Source organism: Lutzomyia longipalpis, chromosome 4 (assembly GCF_024334085.1).
Source record: "Lutzomyia longipalpis isolate SR_M1_2022 chromosome 4, ASM2433408v1".
Lineage (NCBI taxonomy): Eukaryota > Metazoa > Arthropoda > Insecta > Diptera > Psychodidae > Lutzomyia > Lutzomyia longipalpis.
The window spans coordinates 6,859,997-6,883,073 of record NC_074710.1 but is presented as its reverse complement, the minus strand read 5'-3'; the positions used below and the strand labels follow the sequence as shown (position 1 = coordinate 6,883,073).

The 23,077-nt window shown below is 33.7% G+C and overlaps 2 protein-coding genes across 9 annotated transcripts; both read right to left on the bottom strand.

Moving 5' to 3' along the window:
• Positions 1-1,257: 1,257 nt before the first annotated feature.
• LOC129795936 (fasciclin-2) lies at positions 1,258-22,064 on the bottom strand. Of its 8 annotated transcripts, none has more exons than XM_055837490.1 (8): positions 21,667-22,044; positions 21,383-21,557; positions 21,189-21,242; positions 17,913-18,737; positions 15,283-16,252; positions 13,350-13,539; positions 4,114-4,321; positions 1,258-1,839 (listed from the first exon to the last, which is right to left on the bottom strand). In XM_055837490.1, the coding sequence occupies exons 1-8, from the start codon at positions 21,707-21,709 to the stop codon at positions 1,680-1,682; spliced, it is 2,625 nt and encodes an 874-aa protein (XP_055693465.1). In that variant the 5' UTR covers positions 21,710-22,044; the 3' UTR covers positions 1,258-1,679. The 8 variants fall into 8 exon arrangements, with proteins under 8 accessions (XP_055693465.1, XP_055693466.1, XP_055693472.1 ...); XM_055837491.1 differs by having other exon boundaries at positions 1,258-1,818; XM_055837497.1 differs by lacking the exon at positions 21,189-21,242 and adding an exon at positions 3,828-3,953 and having other exon boundaries at positions 1,258-1,818.
• A 302-nt stretch (positions 22,065-22,366) lies between these two features.
• Positions 22,367-23,000, bottom strand: LOC129795935 (M-phase-specific PLK1-interacting protein-like). Its single transcript, XM_055837489.1, has 2 exons — positions 22,758-23,000; positions 22,367-22,677 (listed from the first exon to the last, which is right to left on the bottom strand). The coding sequence occupies exons 1-2, from the start codon at positions 22,998-23,000 to the stop codon at positions 22,417-22,419; spliced, it is 504 nt and encodes a 167-aa protein (XP_055693464.1). The 3' UTR covers positions 22,367-22,416.
• Between the last annotated feature and the right edge of the window lie 77 nt (positions 23,001-23,077).

Here is a 23,077-nt window from a genome sequence, read left to right as displayed (position 1 = left end):
TTCCAAGTATGTATTCTAATGAATTTATCGGCCGTTTAAATTAGGGCACGGACTTTCAATCTAAACATCGAAGCTTCGGTGATTCGAAGCATCGAAGCGTATTCGAAGCACTGCAAAAGAAATGCTTCGTTTTTAACACTTGGAGGACCCAACATTTGGCACAACGCGGAAGATCAAATTGGTAATAAGTACCAGCTGATAAAGTATGCTCAATAATTTATTATTAATCAATTTATTGAACGAGGATCGAAAGTTTCACTAATTCTTGATCTCCTTCAAGCATTCCTGCATCTAATTACTAAATATTTAATTGAGCAAATCGTCACTGAAAAAAAATTGCCTAGAATCGATGCAAAATTGCCAATTCAAACGACTTTTTTAGCTGCAGTTTTGCATAATTTATTATTGCGCCTAAATCATCACTAACTTTGATTCTTTAAGTAACTTTTTAGTCACTTCCGGCAATAAAATTAGTCCAAATTAATGATTTTCACCGAGGAAAAGCGAACAAGAGATCTTGATGTGGGGAATATGGGGAAACATAACCTCAAAACAATGGCTAAAATGTATGGGATTTTTACTGGTAGTTATTACCAATTTAATCCTCCACGTTGGATTCACACTTTGACCTCAATTATCTTCCAAAGAAAAGACTTTTATCGAGATTTTCTTTCTGCTATCTTAAAGTAATTAAAATTCCCTACACATTGATGCTAAATTCATCGAGATAGGTCCAATATATTTTATTCTGTGATGATTTTAAGGTTCCAATTGGTAGCAATTACCAGTAAAGTCCTCCGAGTGTTAAAATGCTTCGATTATTCGAATAATCTACGAAGCAGTTCTTTTGCAGTGCTTCGATTTTTTCTCAACAATGGGAAGCATCGAAAAGTTCGATTTTTTGGAGCCCTAGTTTAAATTGTTAAATTCCGAATATTTGTTGAAATTTATATCATTTCGGAAAATTGTTAATTTTTTTATACTGATTTATCAACAAAAATCGAAGAATTTATTAATTTTAGATTGATTTTTTTGTCTAATCAATCCCGAATAATGATGCTGAATTGAAAGATTATTCCGGAAAATTTCTTCAGATTCCGAATTTTTTTCTGAGTAAATCTGACGTTTTTCACAGACAATCCGAAAAATTCATCTATTTGATTTTGATTAATTCCGAATAATTCTTACAAAACCCGAATACATCGGATACTTTTCACACAGCTAAATACCCCCTGATGATTGACTTATTCTCGTCAATAATATTCTAAATTCCACTTTTTATTCGCAGACAATATTTTTTTTTACAAATAAAAATATAAACTAAAAAAATTAAAAACTATTTTGTAAATCAAGTAAAAGTTTTTTTTATCAAATAGAAAAAATTCTTTGATTAATATTTTTTTCGTTGATTTTTGGGACATGAGATGCTTTTCGATGCATCTGCCATGCCTTGAGCATATTTTGCATTTGAAAATAAACCCACATTCTTCGTCTCTCTTTGCGGGGATAGGACATTTAAGTTATTCTCACAGGATTAAGTTAGCATTTATAAAAATGGTTAAAATTCTCTCTGTTTCCGTTTTACTTAAGTACAATAATTAATTGAAGCTGCATTTCGTTGCACTATGCCTTTTTTTTTAGAAGAAAAATGTTCGGAAAACTTTCCGGAAGAGCCCTTTTTATACGGAAGAATTGCGCCCAATTAATTCACCACTCCGTGAGTAAGTCATGGAGCCGTCGTAATCCACGGAAGACGGTTGGAATTTAATGCCACCATTGGAGGCAGCATTATTCAATGGTTGACTCTCTGTGTCGTCTCTGTGGAAAATTATGAAGAAACTAACGTCTTTTATTCGTTTTTGCACCCCATCGGGAAGACTCAATAAAGGTACTTTGTGTGCAAATTAAAAGAATTAATAATACACAAGAATATTCTTAATTGAACAAAAACAGAAAAAGATAAAAAGAAAGCGAGAAAAATAGGCGAGATTCATGCAAATTTTGATGAATTAATCTGTAAGAAATATTGTTAACTACATTGTATGAAAAATCGAGGGGTTAATGGTACAGAAATTTGTCTGATTTTGTGCTGATTTCGACGAGGAAAATTCATTAAAATAACGTTTGAATTTAAAATAATTTTGTGGTTGAAAAAATCGTTTCGTCGTATTTTCTATCCTTAATATTTGTACCGAAATCAACGTAAAAACACATTTCTTACCCCAAATGCTAAGTTAGGTAATGATTTATACGAAATAAAAATTGTATAAAATGCAATTTAAATTTTAATGTTTCCTTTTTTGCAACGAAATTATTGACATTTGATTTTACAATATGTAAAAATTATGATAAATTGAAAGAACGTTTCATACGCGATATTCTACGGTACTTAGATGCCTGATATTCTACTGATTTCGACGAGCAAGAACATAGAAAAATTATTTTCAAAGCTTCACAATTTATCCTTTTGAATCATGATGTTATATTAATAATATTCAGCAAAACGAATCATATAATAGCATTAAAATCATCGAGATTTCAATGATTTTTCGTAGTTAAACATGTTTGATTTTATGCTGATTTCGACGAGAAAATCGATTGATTTTTAAATTATCTTCTCTTTGAAAATATCGTCATTTGTTAGAATAAAATTTATCGTTAACATTTGCGAAATTTGGGGTTTTTATCTGCTGAATATTTTGATTTTTTTTAAGTGAATAATCACAATATTTCCGAAGATCTGAATATTCTCATTTTCAACTAGAATTTAGTACTTCTTCAATTTGAATTTACTACTTTTTCGGCCAGAATTTACTTGTTTTACGATTAAATTTACCTGGGGCTGTATTCTATTAGAGTGAAAAACTCTCGTGATAAACTCCCGAAGACTTTTTGCAGGGGAAAAAGTGAGGAAAACTTCACGTGAGCTTGATCCTCTGAGAAAAATCATGCATCCGTGATAAACTCCCGTAAGATTTTCCCGGTTTTTACATTTCTTTTAAAGCGCTAAAGCCTTCAGGAGTTTCTCACGGGAGTTTTTCACTCTTAGAGAATTCTTGGCCTGAAGACCTTAGGGTTTGGGTGGGAAAAAAAGGATTAAATTTAGTACTTATTAGGCTTGCTTAAATTCAGTACTTATTTGCCTAAAATTTAGTACTTTTTCGGCTTAAAATCAGTATACTTTTTCCTATTGAATTCAAAACTTTTTCAGGTAAAATTTATTATATTTTTGACTGAATTTAGTACTTTTATTTATTGAATTTTCAAAAATAAAAAGAAACGAAACTCTAGTCGAAGCAATAGTAAATTCAAGCCGAAAAAGTACTAACTTCAATAAGCTGAAAAAGTATACTGAATACAATGGAAAGATGTTACTAAATTTAAGCCTATGAAGTACTAAATTGAATTTTACTTTTTCGACTATTTAGCACTTTTTAGGCTTTTGCTCCTCAGTCTCTATTTTGATTTTCTTTGCGAAAAGAAATGAATTTTGGGTTCATCCCTTATAGCAAAACTACTCATAAACTACCACTGAAATTTCACTGATTTTTCGTATTGAAGCATATCTAATTTATTACTGATTTCGACCTTAATTTCGGCAAGAAAACTCATTCAAAAAATTAGCTTTGAACTTCAAATGATTTCCTACATTGCAATTTGTTTGAATTTCCTTATTGATAATCAATCAAATAATTATTCTCGATGTAAATTCGTTTGATAAACTACTATTAAACCCCACAAATAATACAATTAGCTTAATTGTGACTCAACGTACTATTAACCCCTCACTTTTTTTTTGCATGTGTTGTGTTATGGAATTTGCTTACAAAGGTGTTAATTTAGGTGGTGTAAGTCCCATTTTGAGCGATGATGGCGATGGCAAAGGAGACGGTGATGGTTCCTTCACCAAGTTGCTGCTGCAATAAGGAAGCGGGAAACGCCACCCATAAAGACTAAAGAGGCGTGAGGGTGATAATTTGATTTTTTTTCGTGTTAGATGGACACAGAACAGATAATTTGACAAAGATTTTTTTAACGGTGTTAATTAATTGTGTTTTCTTTGCCAATTCATGCAATTTTACTTTTTCTTTGATCTTTTGTGCAAACACTAACCTGCTGAATTTGTTGTCGTCATCAATGTCCCGCGATGGAGAGGATTTCTTGCTACTCTGCCGTATGGCCGCAAAGAGGCCAACATTGCAAATTAGGCAACACAGAATGTCCATTATGATGAGAAGGAGTAATACCCCACCCACAGCTATGCCAACAATTGCAGCCGACGTTAGAATTGGATCTTCTTTTCGTAACACAACATCGCCGCCTGATTTGAATTTCCACGTGATTTTCATTAGGCAGAGGGGTTGGAGGAGGAAAGAAGAATTAAATGTCGAAAATTAATTTTAAAGTATTGAGAAAAAAAATTAGGAAACAAATTATTGGAAATTCACAAATTCAGAGAACAATGGATAGAATTATTTCTTTTTTTGTAAAAGACGGTGGACTTGTCGTTAATTTCAAAATATTTAATTATTAATTTTGTCTTTGAATTTAAGAAAGATCATGAACATTTTTATAAAAAAAAATAATTTTAAGGAAGAATTTTTCTAGACTCCACTAGTCATTTTAATAATAAGGTTAGGATACTACTACATGGAGTTACATTATGACAAACATATGCTGCGTGTGAATTATGCTTCATGTGTACGTAAAATCTTATTATAAAAATTAAATTCTTGAAAAATTGAGACTTAATAAATTGAAAAAGTTTGATTTCACTGACAGATTGAGTAGGGAGCTTCTTACAGGATACAAAACGCGAAAACTTTTTTTTTTACAAACGGTAGTGTATCACTACGATCTTTTCTAATTAATTGAGCAAATGCTTTTGAGCATATGTTTCATTCAAATCACTTTTTAGTGTTGCATCATTTAATTCAAATATTAACTTAAACTCTTCACGCTTTCACGACCTGCATGAAACATTGAAAAAAAAAAAACACTGAAACATTAATCTATTCATTACGATATTTGTTCTTTTGATGTAATTCGAGGAGCTTTCTCTGTGAAAACGTATTACTTTTCATCCCTTCTATGTAAATTCCGTGGATAATCACGCTAAAGAAATAATTATTTCATTAGAAGTTCAAGAAAATAAAATGTTTCAATTATGTTTCAACGTATTGACTGGCCCTTAAAGACCTCTTTTCTTGAATTTGAAGTAAATTTCAACACTTCTACAACGTGGTTATGCCGTGAATGAATCAAAGAAGATGATTTTATTGAAAAGAATCCTTTAAAATATGTCAAAGTACAATAATATCGCAATGTTTCAAACATCAAATGTTTCAATATATTTTATATTTTATTCAGGACGCGAAAGGGTTAAAATTCTTTCATTAGCATAAAATTCTATCCATTTGTTCTCACGACGTGAAGAAAAACGAAAGAAATTTAATCACTGAGACAGTCACAAAAATAAATTCAATTAAAACAGAAAATATTTTCAATCACAAAACACACACAAAGAGGTACAAAAGAAATGAAAGAAATATTGAGCATAGAAATAATGAAAACCACCAACCAAAACAAAATCATTACACCAAATCGCATTTAAATGTTGTGACGGAAGGAAGCATCATTAATGAAAACGGAAAATTGAGAAAAGCCCAGCAAAGAAAATAAAAAAACAAAGTATTTTCAAATCTTTACTTCAAATTTCAACTGTTTTTTTTTCTATTAATAAAATCATCCAATGTCCCAACATATTTTCGCATCATTTTCATCACTATTAACAATATTTTCTCTCTCTCAAAATTTCATGTGATCATCATAATCTATAATCACATGTCATCGTTTTCTCGTAACGAATATAATCTCCTCCCTCAAATTAATTAAAATATGCAAAAGAGAACACTTGAGATTCTATTTATAGTTCAAGATAAACTTAAAAATACTTTTTTTCCTCTTCTTCTCTCTTCTTCATCAAAATTTTCCCAAAATTCTCTGACTATTTTGCGTTTTTTTTTTTGTATTTTATTGTCATACAAATAACTCTATATAATTTCTTTCAATGAGATTTTAAGTAAAACATTTCTAATTTTTATTTACTTTGAGTAGTTCTTAAGTAGATTTAATTTTTTCTTTATTTTCCTTTTGATTTAATATATTGCATTTTGTTGTAAAATAAATTCTTTTTTTCTTTATTACCTTCCCTCTATAAGCTGCTTCAAATATATTTCTAACAAATTTTGATTGTTTCTCATCTTATTCAAATATTAAATACTTTTGCGAAATTTCATTTCACAAAAGTCCAGGCAAGTCCGTATTTTGTGCTATTTAACCTGCAGGCCGCCAAGACCTTGGAGCTTCCTTAGAGCGCCAAGGTGGGGTCGTTGAACGACCCCAAGAAGGAAGTCGATTTTCTCATAAACCATACAACCGGGAACTGTCGGGTCACTACCTTTAGACTCCTTATATAGTCCTCTTGCCCCTTGCATCACAAATTCGCCACCCGGAAACACGCAGAAGGAGATATTAGGGAAAAACATTTTTCACTCATTTTTCACACTTTCTTCGTGAGAAATTTGCCACGAAGTTGACCGCAACTGCTATTTTTTTTCACTACTTCCCCACATTCCCCTCACTTCCCGCACCGTGATAAATGGCAATATTTCTCGAATATTCTTTATTGTTTTGCACATTTATATGCTTCTAATTATGTTTTATGTTGTTTATGTTACTTATTCGCGATAATTCTGACACTGAGAAGGTATAGTGAGAAAGTAAACACAACCCTTCAACCCCCTTCAACCATATGATTTATGATGTGACTAACTTCATTCTAAGAAATTTTCCGCAGCATGGCCGTTACACCAATTTTTGAATTCCCTTCTTCTACATTTTCCTTAATAACTTTTCTTGTGGTGGACGGATTGAGCTGAAATTTTTACACAACCTCCTCAGATAACCAAAGAACTTATTTCCAAAAGATGGGAATGGTATCTTTTATATTTATTAAGTTATAGCACGAAATATAGGGCTGGGGTCGTTCAACGACCCCGCTTGGCGGCCTAGAGGTTAATTTTATTTTTTAGCACACTATTAAATATAACCTAAAATGGTCCGAAGAAACTCTGAGAATTATTAGAAGAAAATATTATTTTTGAGCTGATTTGTACAAAAACAAATTTAAGAACTAAAAAGCTTCCTTAATACTTTAGCTTAGACGCATTTTGTGCTATAATAGTTTCCAAGAATTGAAGAAGAAACTAAAAAAAAATGCTCATTCCTTCAGTAAAAAGATAGTAAGGAAACAATGGAAAACCTCCTTAGAAAAATGTTTAAAGTTCCTATGATATTTCTAGGAATTTTCCATTGAAATTGCCATTGAATTCTTATTAAAAGTTAGAATAAAAAATTCTAGAAAGTTTTTAAGAAAACAATCGTTGTAGAAATTATTTAGAAAAGAAATATGATAAAGAAAATTAAATTACTGCTTAAAAAATTCAAATTAAAAATTTTTAACTAAACGTAAAAAGTTAAGATATTTTTAAATGCATTTTTGTAGAGTAAAAAATATAAATTAAATGCAAAAGAACTCTCGTTGATCAAAGAAAAAGGTTATTTGTGGGTAATAAATTATTGATTGTTAAGAGACCCCACTTGGCATTTAAAGGGTTAACATCCGCGGAAAACATTTGAAGAGTCAATAAATTTGCAAAACTTACCCTAGAACATTATTTAAAAATATATATAAATGAAATACAATAGATTATTTCACGTTTGAATTGAATAAATCTTTGGCAAAGGAGAAATATTATTTTCTTTTCAGCAAATTGGGAGAATTGTGCTGAAAATCATTGGATATATTTGCGGAGAATTTCTCATTTATAATTCTAAAAAAATCTACAAAATTTTAAATATTCCTTCAACTCATATTTATCAATATTTAATGTCTCCAGCTTTTTCTTTTCGTAACTAATCGTGAGTTTTGGGATGAAAAATTGATTTTTAGTCTAAATACGTTAAATTTAAATTCGAATTTTCGAAAAACTCTGGGCGAATTTTTTGCTCTGGCAGCTCCAATTTTTAAGATACCGACTTGAAATAAAAAGCAAATAAAACTTTTTGAGTTTACGCATCTTTTGGCGGCAGAAGTTTTCAGATATCTCAATCCAATCAAAAGTTATTCGCGGTTAAAATCATGCCCTAATTTCCTGGCCACCCTGTATCTTTTTTTTATGCAAATAATCTTCAAACTTCATCGTAGATTTTTAAGAAATCAGGATAACTGACCGATTATATCCAATTTACGGTTAAAGATGATTCTTACCAATTAATCGATTAATCCTTAGGTTAATTTCCTTGATTGGGTAATCCAAGTCCTTATCTTTTATGAACTCTTTTCTTTTTCTGTCTATTTCTTGTGAAAAAAAAATACTAATGAAGCACTGGTGCATATGCTTCAAACGTACGAAATAAGCTACAATGGAGGCGTGGTTTATGCGTATTTTTGCACAAATATTTTCCAAACTTTTAGCTGTGTTTCTTTCAGACACAGCTTTTGTGTACCGAGCAAAATCGAAAGTCGTCAGATCGGGCTCAAACTTGGGATGAGCACGAATTAGGGTCCCCACATTCCAAAAAACGTATGCGCCAAAAATAAGATTTTTTCCGGCCGTCCGTCCGTCCGTCCGTCCGTCCGTCCGGCCGTAGTACAACGTTAAATTGCAAGAGAACGGTAATAGATAGAGACTTGCGGTAAACGGCAAAGTTTAAATATCGACTGGAAGACATCCGATTATGAGGTCAAATCCACCCCCCCTCCCCTCCGTCCGCCATTTTGAATAACCTCAAAATTTTGTTTTCGCTATATCTCAGCCCCTGTAATAGCGAAAAATCTGAAATTTTGATATGTTGTAGGGGCCATCAAAAGCTTTCCAACGATACCTCATTTTCGAAAATCGGTCAAGCCGTTTAGCCAATATGGCTGCCACAATTTTTCATCGAAAATCGACCATAACTCGAAAACGGCTTGACCGATTTTGATCAACCCGGGGTCAAATGAAAGATCTCAACAAACCCTACAACTCTCTAGAACATCCGAAGTTTCAAAAGTGACCGCTAGGGGGCCAAAAATCAAAAACAAAATTTTCGATGAGTTTTCGATGAATATCTCGAAAACGCCATTATCGATTTGCTTCATTTTTTGATATGTTATAGCTGACCATATTATCTAGCTCCATGCCAAAAATGAAGAAAATCTATGTCTCCGTTCTCGAGATATAGCTTTCCAAAGTTGGCATGTCATATCTCGGGTTCTACAAGTCCGATTTTGATCAACTCAAGTGCAAATGAAAGGTTTCATGAAGCCCTACAAATGTCTAGAACATTGCAAGTTCGAGAAATGACCGCGAGGGGTGCTAAAGTCAAAATCAAAATTTTCGAAAATTTCGAACTCGAATATTTCGAAAATGCCATTATCGATTTACTTCATATTTTAATATATTATAGTTGAGGTCAAGACCTTTCCAACGATAGCTCAAACTCGAAAATCTATGGAGCCGTTCCCGAGATATGGCGTTTTAAAGATTTCTTGGGGGATGACTTTTCAACTTTTCCCGACTTTGCGCGTATTTAAATTAATTTACGCTCTAGTTTGCTCTCACAAAATTGGTACACTGAAAGAAACACAGCTCCCGTAAGCTTGGTCAGCTTACCCGTACATTTAATCTATCTTCAGTGGATTATTGAAAGTATATTTGACTTTTCTTGGATGTCCTTTTGACACACAAAAATATCCATTATTTTATTTTCACTAAAGATATCGTAAAGACCTCAAAAATGAATAAACTCCTATTTTCCCCGTCGTCTAATCTTCTGTGTGGTTTCTGTTACAATTTTTTTCAGTGTCCCCCCATTGAAATTGTTGTGAAAATGAAAAGAAATTCTTTCGCAGTCGGTGGTTTCCTTAAAGAATAATATTTATTCTCACAATGTATCGACTTTCCGTGTCAATAGATTCGAGACATGTGTTTTATAAACACATCATTCAATATCCGCTCGAGAAATGGGAAAAATCTGTTCTTCTAATCATTCTCAGAGTTATTTCTTCACACCACACGTGAAGTTTTTTTTTTCCTTCTCTATCTATTGATTAAATTTTATTAAATATCTGTAGAAAACTATTTGTTTCTCTTCAAATTTATTTTGATTTAAATTGTTTAAATTGATTGTAAGGACTTTCTTTTGGTTAGCATGTTTTCATTAACAAATCTTGATGTATTTTTTTCTCTCTTTCTCAAGATTTCTTCTATTCTTATTTTCTCTTTAACATCCTAACAAGAAGAAAAAAAATTTAAATGTTTTCATTTCTATAAATTCAATGAATTTGTACATTCTATTTGATGAGAGGAAAAAATCCACGAAGATTCGTGGGATCTTTGCATTTTTCTTCCTTCAAATTTCTTGTGCTGCTTTAGAGTGCGCTTAACATTCTTCATTTAACATGAGATGAGATTCAAGTGTCTTTCTACTTCTTGTTTTTCTTCATCTTTTCCTTTTCTTATTTTCCACATCACCATATGCAACTATAAATTGCTACATTTTGCCCATTTTTTTTTTGTTGGATTTCTTTCCTTCTTTCATCTTCTTGTTTAAACCTTCACCACATACACACACACCCCAAGATGAATTTCAAGAGCATCAACATGCCATCAACAATTCAGTTCAGTTTAACTTTATTTGTTACTTTAGGATGTGCACAACAGCTGCCAAAGTTGGTAAACTGAGAGCTGGACAATGAATCCGTGAAAAAGAGCGGATGACCATTGATATGTAACACCCAGTGAATGTGCGTTGAAATAATTTCCTAATTTATGTTGAGGGAAAAAAAAGACAGAGAGAATGAAAAAAGAGGGAAAAAGGCACATTTTGTGAGTGAAGAGAATTATGTAAAAAAATACTAACAAATGAATAAAAAGAGAGGAAAGTGTTGTGTTACAGCCACAGAAAATAAATTGAAACATTCAGAGCTCTCAAAAAAATTTTGGCATTGACATGGTATTAATATTTTTGCAACAATCCAGCTACAATTTCACTCGTTTTTCTCCTTTTCTTCTCAACTACAGCATCCAATATATTTTTAGAAAATTTATGGAAATGAAGTTTGAGCTATAATGCATAAATTACAGTGATGGGCATAAATGTAGAGCCATCCTTTTTTTCTTATTTTACCCAAAAAGCTGAGGAATTTTTGTTGTTGAAATTTTCCTAAAGTTTGACTCTGTGTAAATTGTCTAAAAAAGACAATTCTTAGCTTAATAATTTTGTAATTTCGCGTAAGAAGGTCTAAAGCAATAGGGTGTCTATATGTCTGCTGAACACTGAAAGATTCTAACAAATAATCCGATTAAAACTTTAAACTTTTAATAATTTTTTCAACTTGAATTTAGAACTATTAAAGTTTGAATTGAGTGCCTTTTTTTGGTTTAAATTCTGATTTTTTTTGCCTTGAATTTAGTCTATCTGAGCCATTCTTTAATTAAAAATGATGAGGTGCTTAACTGCGGAATTTTTAATTTTTTTTGAGAAATCATTCGAATATTGGCGAATAATCCGATTATTTTCATTCAAATAAACCAAAAAAACTATTATGTTTAAATTTAGTATCATTTAGGCTTGAATTTAGTCCTTTGAGACTTGAATTGAGTTCTTTTAGTACTGAATTTAGCACTTTCTCGGTTTTTGCTCCTCAATCTGAGTATTTTTAGAACTAAAAGCCAAATTACTCTTTTCGGTTAGAATTCAGATCTTTTTTTGTCTTAAATTTAGTACTTTTTCGGTTTAAATTTAGTACTATTTAGCATTGAATTTAGTGCTTTTTTGGCTGGAATTTAGTACATTTTAGACAATTTTCCTTCAATCTGAGGCTTATTAGAACTTAGAAATGAATTACGTTATACGTTACGTAAAACGGCGCCCGTAGTCTTTAATCTCCTGTGCACTGCGAAGAACTTAATTACTTTTTTCGGATTTAATTTATAACTTTTGGGATTGAATTTAGTACCATTTAGGCTTGAATTCAGTACACTTCGGGCATTTGTTTCTCACCAAATTACTTTTTTCGGCTTGAATTTAGTACTTTTAGGACTGAATATAGTACTATTTAGACTTCAATTCAGTACCATTTAGGCTTGAATTTACTACGTAGTTTTATACTTGATTTTAGTACCTTTGGGCACTTTTTCTTTTCAATCTGAGCCTTTTTAGTTTAGAACTAAGAATCGAATTACTTTTTAGAGTTTGAAATTAGTACTTTTATGCTTGAATTTAGTACAAGTCAATCTGATCCTTTTTAGACCTTTATTTGCAGATCTTTTTTTTTTCATTCAGATAAACACTTCTTGTCTAAAACTCTTCTACTAACCGAATATTTTTTTTGATTTTTGTGAAAATTTAAAGTTTTTACGACATTTTTATGCACTCAAAGTTAACAAAATAAAATTTTCTATTTAGTAAAAGGAGCAAATTCGAATTAATTTTACTTTTAAGACTAAAAATTCAACACAATTTACTTAATTTTCTTTCGAATGAGAACTCATTCAGCCACCCATCACTGTACGATGAATTTATTAAAGAAGAAGAAGAAAAAACATTGTAGAATAATGATTTTTGTGCTTAAACTTCATTCATTGAGTATGGTGAGATACATGTTGATTAATTAATGAGAAAAAAGAATTATATCATGGGATGTGAATCTCTCAATTGATGCTTTCAATTAATGCTTTATACTTTTTTTTTTCTTCTTAAATGGAATGGAAACAATAAAGAGATCATGGCTGGTGGTGTATGTGGTGTGAAGATGATTTTTCAACTTTAGTTAATTAATTATAAAAAATAATATTTCATAAAATTATAAAAAATTCTACAGAACAATGAGAAAAGTCTATTTTATACTTCTATCGTGAACACAAAAATTACAAGAGAGTATTTATTTATTTTTCTGATTAAATTGATGAAAATACTTTTTTTTTACGAAACAACACAAAAATGCGGAGTTTTTTTTAGCTGCACTATTAAAAAAAATTAAAAGAGCAAAAATCACTGTGAGCAAGTAAAAAAAAAAAGTTTGCTTGTTGAAAAAATTAAGAAAAATTCGTACAAAATCCTACTGCAAAAATTTGGATTTTAAACAGAGAACAAAACATTGTATGCAACAAGCAAGACAATCCACAATGGGACGATCACTGCATGCATCCCATGTCCTGCGGATGTTGAAACATCCACGGCGGACGCGAGACTCGATTGATACAGCAGCGTACCCAAATGCCTCGTGGCGGAGAACTCACCTCGTGCCGTCTTAATCATCAAGCTGGTCGGCTCTGAGAATCCAATGGCATTGTGTGCCCTCAACTCTGTCCTGTAGTACGTTCCCGCTTGTAGTCCACTCATGTCATACGTTGTGGTTTCCGTTGCAAGAATATCACGTGTTACGCACATTTCACCCGTCTCATGCCACTCCCCATTGACTTTTACCCCCTGCAAAAATGAGGTTCAAAACACACACAAAATAGACTTTTAGAACGAGCGGGGGAATGAACCTCCTCCTGCATCATTTATTGAGTCCCTCGAGATATCCCCTTTTCTCCTTTTCAACCAAAATGTACATAAGGTACCAATGTATGCTTTCACAACCACCCACGTCCGCCTCATCAAATCCAAATGGGGAGATGAGATTGAGTAGCAGAGTTGAGAGATTTTCTTACAATTTCTCTATAGATAAGATTATGATCAAGAATTTAGTACCTAAAGAAAAAAAATCAATTTTTTCAAGCAAAATTCTTCTAATTGCATGAATAGAATGTCCAAAAATCTCCTTTAACTCGAATTTATTTGATTTTTATGGAAAAAGAAGTTTTAATGTTTTTTTTTAATGTAAAATTTAATAATTTGATGGATGAATGAGGTTTATTTGTTTTGAATTTCGAGGCTTCTTCATTAAAATTTAGCGGATCCAATTTTAGCAAGAGTAGTGTGGAATGACCTTTAGCAATCTCTAGAAGTTCTTTAGCAGTTAAAACGAAATTTTAAAATACTTTTAAAGCCTGATGAAGAGGAATAAGACCTTCGAAACGTCGTATGTTAAATTGTTTAAGAACCAGCCAAAGGTCGTAAATCGTAAACATTAAGTAAGCATACTGAAAAAATAACAATAAAATTCTTTTTTGTGTATTAACGGTTGATTTAAAAACAATTTCTCGAAATTCTCGAACATTTCTTTTATTAAAGATTTTTCAATTGTTTTGGGGTCAAATGTAATTTTTAAAATCCACAAAGCTTTTAAAATTGAGGAAGATAGAGAAAAATCCTTAGATTAGAATAATTTTATCAGTTGCTGAATTATTTCATCAAATTTTAAATTTTAACAGTTACTTCTTAACTTTGAGGTTATAAATATGTAAGTAAAAATGCAGAACTTTCCTCAAAAGTTTCACCTTCATTTCCTCTTAAAATAAATTATTTTTCCAGGATTTCTTTCTACAATCCGAAAGAAATGGAACTTTCCTACACGAAATGTTAAATAAATTTTAATTCTGAGGCGATTGAAAAAAGTCGAATTGGCTACTTTGGCCAGCAAATCCTCTAAGGGTTTGTAGCGCCAGCCTTGTGCGGGGATGGCTGGTAGCTCAAAGTGCTCTGTAGATTAACATGAGGCGAGGGTTGAGGTTACTGGGGGAGTTGACCAGAGTCCCCCTATTCAGGGCGCCACAGGTTAATAAAGTCTGATGACGTTTCGAAAAAATTTTGTCATCTTCAGGCAATACTATTTTCTAAATAAAATGTTTTCGTAATAAACAGAATACAGAGCATAACAATTTAACAAAAGGTCGAAACGTCGCTGGAAAGGAAGGCTTTTTTTCACCGACTGCTAATATAACTTTCTCAAACAAATTTCTTAAAATATGTATAACCTAACAAGGCAATTATGAATCCTTCTCATTGTTTTATTTCACTATTTTCCGTCGAATTTTAATAATTTTGTTTCATTTTTATGAATTTTCTTTAAAAAAAAAAGCGATCCGATTCACCCCTTTATCACATTTTTTCTTCACTTCCAATGATTGAAATTAAAGTTTTTAAAGAAAACTTTTACCGAATATTAAAAATTTAATTTTTTCAGTAAATAATCTCATCTAGAAAACACTAAAGGAACAAAAAATTCCCAACTCTGCCTTAAAATAAAGTAAACAAATAAAATAGAGAAATAAAAAAAGTACTCACCGGACAGTATCGTAGTTGATAGAAATCAATGACTTCCCCATTGTTCGGCGGCACACTCCATCGCACCTCAAAGTGATCCGCATACGGTGACATGACGATGGGGTCTTCCCCATCATCCCCTTCGGAGGCATCAATTGAATTGTGAAGGAGCCGCGGTGGTTCGGGCTCCGAACGTCGTGGTGTCGACTGGAGCTTGTACGCGCTCCACTGACCCAAACCCACGAGATTCCGGGCGGCAAAGCGGAAATTGTAGGTGGTTTGCGGCATGAGCCCCTCAACAATGTACGGACTATCGGGTGTGAAGGTTCTATTGAAGGCATAATTCCAATCACGATCGAGTTCTTTGATGTACTGCACCGAATACGCCGTAATGGGCATTCCCAATTCCACAGGCGGTGGCAGAATATCAAATGTAATACTCGTCGCGGTAACAATGCGTGGAATTGCCTGTGGAATCGGCCCGGGGATTCGTGCTAATTTCAGCTGCATTATATGCTCACTACGTCCCAGGCGATTGCTCGCAATGCATTTGTACGCTGTGTAGTACCGATTGTCCACTGGAGTGACGATCAAATCACTCCTTGGACCACTACCGTGTACCTCGAGATTCCGATCGTACAACTCCGTCACGAGACGCTCATTGAGACGCCACTCAATTGTTGCATTCGGAATACCCTCGGCGAGGCAACTCAAATTCACCGGACGCTCTTCCCAACTAAACATCGGCGGTAGGGTCTTCATGTAGTCAAATGTGGGTGGATATTCCACCGCAATGTGCCCCACTTTGAACGCACTCTCACCCTTATTGCGTGCCACGCATTCATACAGCCCATCATCCGTACGATTGACATCCAAAATTCTCATCGTACCACTCGATTCGCCGCGTTCATCGTCAAATGACTGCTCAAGTACGATACGATCATCTGTTGGCTGTGGTCCAGGCACTAATTCCTCCTTCGATCCCCATCGACTAATTAAAAAATAAAATTCAAGCAAAAAACCCCGCGAGAGATATTTTAAACGATCTCCAACTGCAACGCAAAGCGCTCTCTTATGGGCACACAGCTGCGCGAAAAATCCTCTTTTTTTTCAACACTAACTCACTCACTCGCCTATTCTGAACTAATTTAATCAATTTGCGCTTTACAAGTAGAGTAGAAAATGAATTTTAATGCAAATATTTGCTGGAAAAATTCTTATTTATAATTCCATCTCGTAAAGGAAATTTATTTTAATTAGAATTCATTAATTGACTTTATTATTGAGAGTTTGACCTTATTGAAGCTATATTTATAAAGATCACGATGACTAGAAGATTTTCCGGAAATTCTCATTTAGTTTATTTAAACTATAATTTATTTTTAAAACAAATTTTTAGTAACTTTGGTAAAAGGTTAAGACGATGAGAATTAATGAGAATCGTGAAAATTATTTTAAAAATATTATGTAAAAAAGACGAAATCAAACAAAAAAGATCACAAAAAATAAAAAAAAAAACTATTAAATGTATAAAAATGCAATAGATATAGCAGAAAGTACAAAATCACGCCTCCATTGCAAATTATTCGTATTTTAGACGAATAGAGCATATGCTTCATGGCTCCGATTTACGGTATTTTACAATTGTTTTAAGACAAAAAATCAAAGATTGAAAGAAAGACGTTAAACATTTAAAATTAAAAAAAATAACAGAAAGATAAAGGGCGTTGTTTTATATGTTCAAGGGCATGCTAGGGAGTGTATTTGGATATCTAAAAAAAACCCATAAACTTTGAGAATTTCAGGGTATTTATTTAAGAAAATAAAATATTATTTTCATGCTGAGTGAAACATAATAAATAGAAAAAAAAATTTAATTTTTTTTTTAAAAAACGCCTATTAACATTTAAAATAAACGTCATACGTTAGAAAAGCAACATCAAACTTGAAACGTCAAATCGTGAAAAATTGTGTCAGACATTTAAAAGGTTTCATAAAATGGTTAGAAAAGAAACGTCAAATGCAAAAAATACATCAAGTTGTTATAAATTAATCGTTAAACCTTAAAACAAACATTATAAAGGATAAAAAATAATTGTCAAACAGTTACTAATGACAAACGTTTGTAAAGAAATGTCAAGTAATTTCTTTTTGAATTTATTTTTCAACGTGTTTTATTGTTAAATTCTGTTTTTCTCAAGAAAAATAGTCTTCAACACTTCATTCTTTATTCTACTTTTACTAAAAAAAAAATGATCTTAATTTAATAAAAAGTATATTCTACATGGTTTCTTTTGGTTGTTTTTTGATCTTCTGCAAGACTTCCCAATTTCGTTTATCTATTATGCATTTTTCAATGCATTTAATGACGCGAATAGGTGTGAATAGTCTCCTTTCACAGTCAAATAATTTCAGAATTTATTCTTATTTTATTATTGAAAATTTCTTACGAGAATTTTCTTAATTTTAAAGTACATATAGTAAGTTAAAATCATCTGAAAATTTATTAAAACGTTAAAAACTTATAAAGAATTTCGTTTCATTCTTTCTAGAATCAAATACCCCCTTCCTCTGCAAATCTATGGAAAATCCCAACTCTGTGTGGCATGAGAGATGCGCGCGAACAAGAGAAAATTGATTGAATGACTCACCGGAATGTGATGAGCGGCGGGGGACGTCCTGTCGCCTTGCAGAGAAGTTGCCCCTCCACCTTCACTGCAACCGTTGTATTCCACAATTCATAGATTCTCGGTCGTATCACCACGTCTAGCAGTGTTTTAGCTTCCGCCACACCGGCGGCATTTCTCGCAATACACGTATAATACCCATAATCATCCTTATCCACTGTAAGGATATTCATTTGCCCCGTGATGGAATTAACAATAAAACGATCCGCATTTGCCACATTACGCTGATCAATTGACTTAACCCACGTAAATTCCGGCACAGGTTTCCCCGTTGCATTGCAAAATGTTGAGAATTGTTGCCCCTCAACTGTTTCCAGGACATTTGCCAGCCCATAGATTTCGGGCTTTATTTGCACTTCAACCCGAATATTTCGTTCAACGAGTTCCCCAGTTTGTATAACAGCTGCACGACACGTGTAGATACCATCATCAGCCTCCTCAACGCTACGTATGAGAAGCCCATGGGTACGTACAACGTACCGATCACCCGTCTTAATGGGATCCCCATTTCGAAGCCAATCAATCGACGGTGCCGGTCGTGCTGTCACTTCGCACTTTACCACATAGTCTGACCCCAGGAGAGGATACTGATTCTCCGGAGCATCCTTCCACGTAATCGCCAAGTACGTTTCAATACGTACCGATTGTACCATTAATTCGGTATTTGCATACGAGGCAGTACAGTAGTAGGTTCCAGCCATTGTGTCAGTTAGAACGGGTATAAGTAGGGCTAGACTTAGGTCTCCCGGAAGAACTTCCGTGTACATAGGAGGTGGTTGTTGCCCAGGTCTGGTTTTGTGAAAAAAAAGGGGAAACCAACGATTTTTCCAACGAATTCACTCAGGGGCAATGAAGGGTCAAGACCTTGGGCCATCAAGGGGCAAAAAATGTCGAAAACAAAGCAGAAAAAAACCGTTAAAATTTGAAATATTTTGAAAAAAAACGATTATATCGCAAATATTAGAATACTTCGGAAAACTCTTTTGACCTCACATTTTTGCCCCTTTGGAAAAGCCACAAAAGAGGGAAGAAATAAATAAATACTCCAACAGGAAGAAGAGCAAAAATCGAATTTCTCGCATTTTATTGGCATCCTCTGTTAGACCAAACAAACTAACAAATTGATGGATTTATTTATCTCTAAATGGACGAATGAAGAAACACATTGCATGGCTATTATTACGGGGGAGGGAACAATGAGAAAATGAAGAGAACGATTCCTTAACATGGGGAAGTTATTCGAGAAATTCGTGCTTATTTCACTTTCAGCTGGCTTAATTAAATCCCCATTTTATTGGCTAGGATTTAACGACCAATTTTCGTTTTTTTTTTTACCGTCGAAATATCAACAAAATTGTTCATTTATTTAGGGAGAGAGGGAAGATTTATTATTTGCAAATTGTTCAATATATTTTGATGTTTTAATTTTGAAATAAATTAGGGGAGAATAGGGTAGATTTGCAATAATTTTTGTGTTTTATATTCTTGTAAAATTTACATTAATAGTCTGCTTAAAATAAATAAGAAAAGCGTCTTTCCAAATGTTTAGCAAATTTTAATATAAAACAACTTAAAAGGATCTCGTTTCCTCTTAAAATTATTAGGGCAAACAGAACCTTTTAAATATAACATTTTGAGTGGCTCTATTGGCCAATTTCGTCCTTTATGTGATTTCAAGTGTTCATAACCTCTATAGCTGTTCAAAAATAATTAATTTTCATGAATTTTCTTTCAATAATCATCAATTAAATCAAATTCCCTTTACTTGTGAAATAAAATTTGATTTTAGAACAATTTTAAGATTCAATAGGGACACTAAATTAAAAGAACGTTGAAATTAATAATCAAACCTAAGTTGGGCCTAAGTTTTGTTTTAAAACAAGTTATTAGTTTCATAAGAAAATTCCAAGTTTTTTAAACAAGGCGTAAGTATTCTAAGCTAGGCCTAATTTTTTTCTTAAAGCTAGTTCTCAGTTCCTTAAGCTAGACCAGAGTGTTTTGTTTAACTAGGCTTAAATTTTTTACGCCAGTTCCTAGTTTCTTAAGCAAATTGTAAGTTTCTTATCCTAGGTCTAGTTAGATTTTTTTAAATCTAGTTTTTGAGGGTTTAGGGTTAAGCCAGCCTGAATTTATTATTTATCCAAATATGCATTCAGTTCTTAAATCCGGTCTAAGCTGTAAAATCTGGTCTAAGACACCAGAAACTGTTAAATAAATGATCTAAGTTAGTTTCAGTAAAGAAAATGAAAGCTGCACACTATATTGAATCAATTTTTGTTAGACTTTTGAATACAAAATTAATAAGCAAAAAATCTGATTGTTAAAATATTTCAAACTTGGCCCACACTCCCCTAAATAAAAGACTTTATCGATAAAATATAATAGTTCCTAATGCCCCGCAACTGATACAAATAAATCAATTTTAGTAGAAATTGAATATTTTTTCTTATTTTCCATTTAATTAAAGAATTTTCTTTTGCAGAATTTTTAATAATTTTTATTTCTTTCTAAATTAATTGAGAGTATTAACAAGACTAGATAGATAATCAACAATGTTGCTTTTTTAACAATGCAGAGCATAATCCGCCGATGCTTAATAACGCGGTGGTGGTGAATGAAACGAAGGGAATGACTCATATTACAAATTCAATTCACGTGCGTCACAAAAGGGGACCATCCGCACATAATTTTGCAGACGCTTTCTCTTGCTTTTGAGGCGCTCCCCCTTGAGAATTTATCAGTTTGAATCCTTCACAAAGTCCTTCTTTTTGCCATTTCTTCGTGAAAAGAAGGATTGTTGGATAAATCTTCCAATTGGGATTGCAAAGCGCGTATTTTGTGTCTCTGTTGGGTCTCTGTGCACGATTTTCTCGAGAGGTTCTCTTCTTGGGGGCTCCCAGAGTGGTCTTACGGAGTTGGGGAGTATGCAGGGAGGTGGAGGACAATGTTCTACGCGTGAAGCATGAGGGGAATTATTGGGAAACATGCTCCAAGAAACAAATCCGCAATGAAAATGTTCTCAATGACTTGGTAAGTCGATGGGTGACAAAATGCAGAAGAAAATTTTATTAATTGATCTTTGTTAAGAGAGACAGAGGGAAGGCGAACACAGCACACGCTTCTTATGGAGAGGAGCATTAGAATCTTGTCCAGAAAAGATGTTTTTACTCTGATGTGCAATAAAAACAAACAAATGGGGGATGAGGGCATCAAACCATGAGAAATCACGCATAAACTTACTTCTTTGGCAATTGATTCCCGGATGAATCGTACAGTGGATGATAATATTCAATCCTGACAATATTTATTTACAAAATAAATCAATTTTTTTTCTGTCTATTTATGGGGAGGCTTTATGAGACGAAGAGGAGTGATGTTGTGAAATTAAATGGGGGAGGAGGGAGCACAAAGAGAGAGAGATTAATGAGACTTACGGCTTGGGCAGAATCGTCATGTTCTGCACATCTTTCCACTGAAGATCCGACACTAAATTCACATCTGGCACATTTGGCCGGCACGTTAGCATGAGGGACTTTCCCACGGGCTTCCGCTGGACTGATTGCATGGGGAGAATCTCCAAATGCGGCTGAATTTGACCCCAAACACAATCTGTGGGTTAAACAAGCATCACCGGAATGAGATTTTCTTTAATGCTTTCCGGATGTTTGACAGGTGGCTGGTGCACACGTCCTTGAGCCACCCACACACTCGCACTCACCAATTACAAAGAAAACCACCAAAATTCCCCGGAATGCCTGCATTTTGCACCAACTGCCTTGTCACAAATATTCCCAACTACCACCTTGTCCCCTTCCGGACGTCCACACTGTGCGAAATTCACTTGAAAAATGCGAAAAAAGAATGCCTTCAGCCCCGCCCTGAACGAGCTCTGAGAAATTTCCAACAAAATTCTTCCCCACAAATTACATATTTCACGAGCCCCACTCGCGAATTGTCCGTTTAAATGGTCCCTCAGCACACGCGTCTGCAGCCCCAGTGGGTGGAAAGAATAGTAAAATGCCAACAATTTACTCAACAAACGCAAAAAACACAACACAAAAATGCAATCCCAAAAAATCAATAAAACGCCATGTCTTTGAAAGGTTTCGTGACATTGGGGGGTTTAATCGTTGATGCAACGATGCGATATCGCATGTTCAGCGACTTTGAAAGGTTTAGCGGAAGAAAACTTATTTTTTTGTGAAAGAATTTTCATGATTTTCCGTTTTTCCAGCGCTAAACAATGCTGCGGCTGCTTTTCTACCCTATTAGACCTTACCAAGTTGGAAAAACTCTGAAAATACGTGAAAATTGCATTAAGAACTAAGAGTGCGAGGGAGACAACAAATAGTTTCAACGGCGACCTCGTTAGCTCCGCCTTCGCTAGCTTTTCGTTACTTTGAATTTTGGCGCCAAAATAAATCTCAATACAAAAACTTTATTTTTTCTCAATTTTGGAATTAAAATATTACGTATTTTCCGCATTTCCTTCACAATTTTCGTCATTTTCTTCTGATCTTATTGATTGGGACATTTCGTCTGCTTCTTCCTGCTCGTCTGGAACAACTTCCGTGGAATCATTTGGAATTTCTTCAGCATCTTTGTCATCTTTCCCAGCTCTTCCATCGCTGGATTCACTAATTTTCCCCAGGAGAGCTGCCCAGGGATCTTCCAGCATTGAGGGATGGAAGTACTTACTAATGGGAACTTCCCTCTTCTCCATGAAATTCTAAGAAAGCCCGGAAATAAGTTAGAGAGGTTAGAGAAGAGACAAAACTTCCAGAAGAATTAAATTCTTGAGATCCTTACCTGGCTATTCCTTCCGCGGAAGCTATCCCGTGATCCTCGTGAGGCATGTGGTGAGTAATGCTGTCTGTAGGGACTCTGGGGAAAGGAGTGCCGGTGGTGGTAGCCTCCTCTTCTGTTAAATCCACGAAAGTCTCCACTTCCTGGACTTTGCTGCTGATTTGGGCTGTTGAAGGGTGATCGCGGGGATTGACCATTATTCCCCTGGCTACGGCGTCTATTGTCGAAGTAGAATGGCTGATTCATTGCACTTCCTGAACCTTTAAATTACTCAAAAATCTCTTTGAATAGGAGAATAATTCTCGAGTAAAAATTGTAAACAA

Coding starts and splice junctions, on each gene's coding strand:
- LOC129795936 (XM_055837497.1), bottom strand. CDS start 21,709: ATGCAGGCATTCCGGGGAATTTTGGTGGTTTTCTTTGTAATTG. Junction 21,558..21,666: donor GGTGGTTTTCTTTGTAATTG/GTGAGTGCGAGT, acceptor TTTAACCCACAG/ATTGTGTTTGGGGTCAAATT. Junction 3,954..4,113: donor GACGACAACAAATTCAGCAG/GTTAGTGTTTGC, acceptor ACGCCTCTTTAG/TCTTTATGGGTGGCGTTTCC.
- LOC129795935 (XM_055837489.1), bottom strand. CDS start 23,000: ATGAATCAGCCATTCTACTTCGACAATAGACGCCGTAGCCAGGGGAAT. Junction 22,678..22,757: donor TCCGCGGAAGGAATAGCCAG/GTAAGGATCTCA, acceptor GGGCTTTCTTAG/AATTTCATGGAGAAGAGGGA.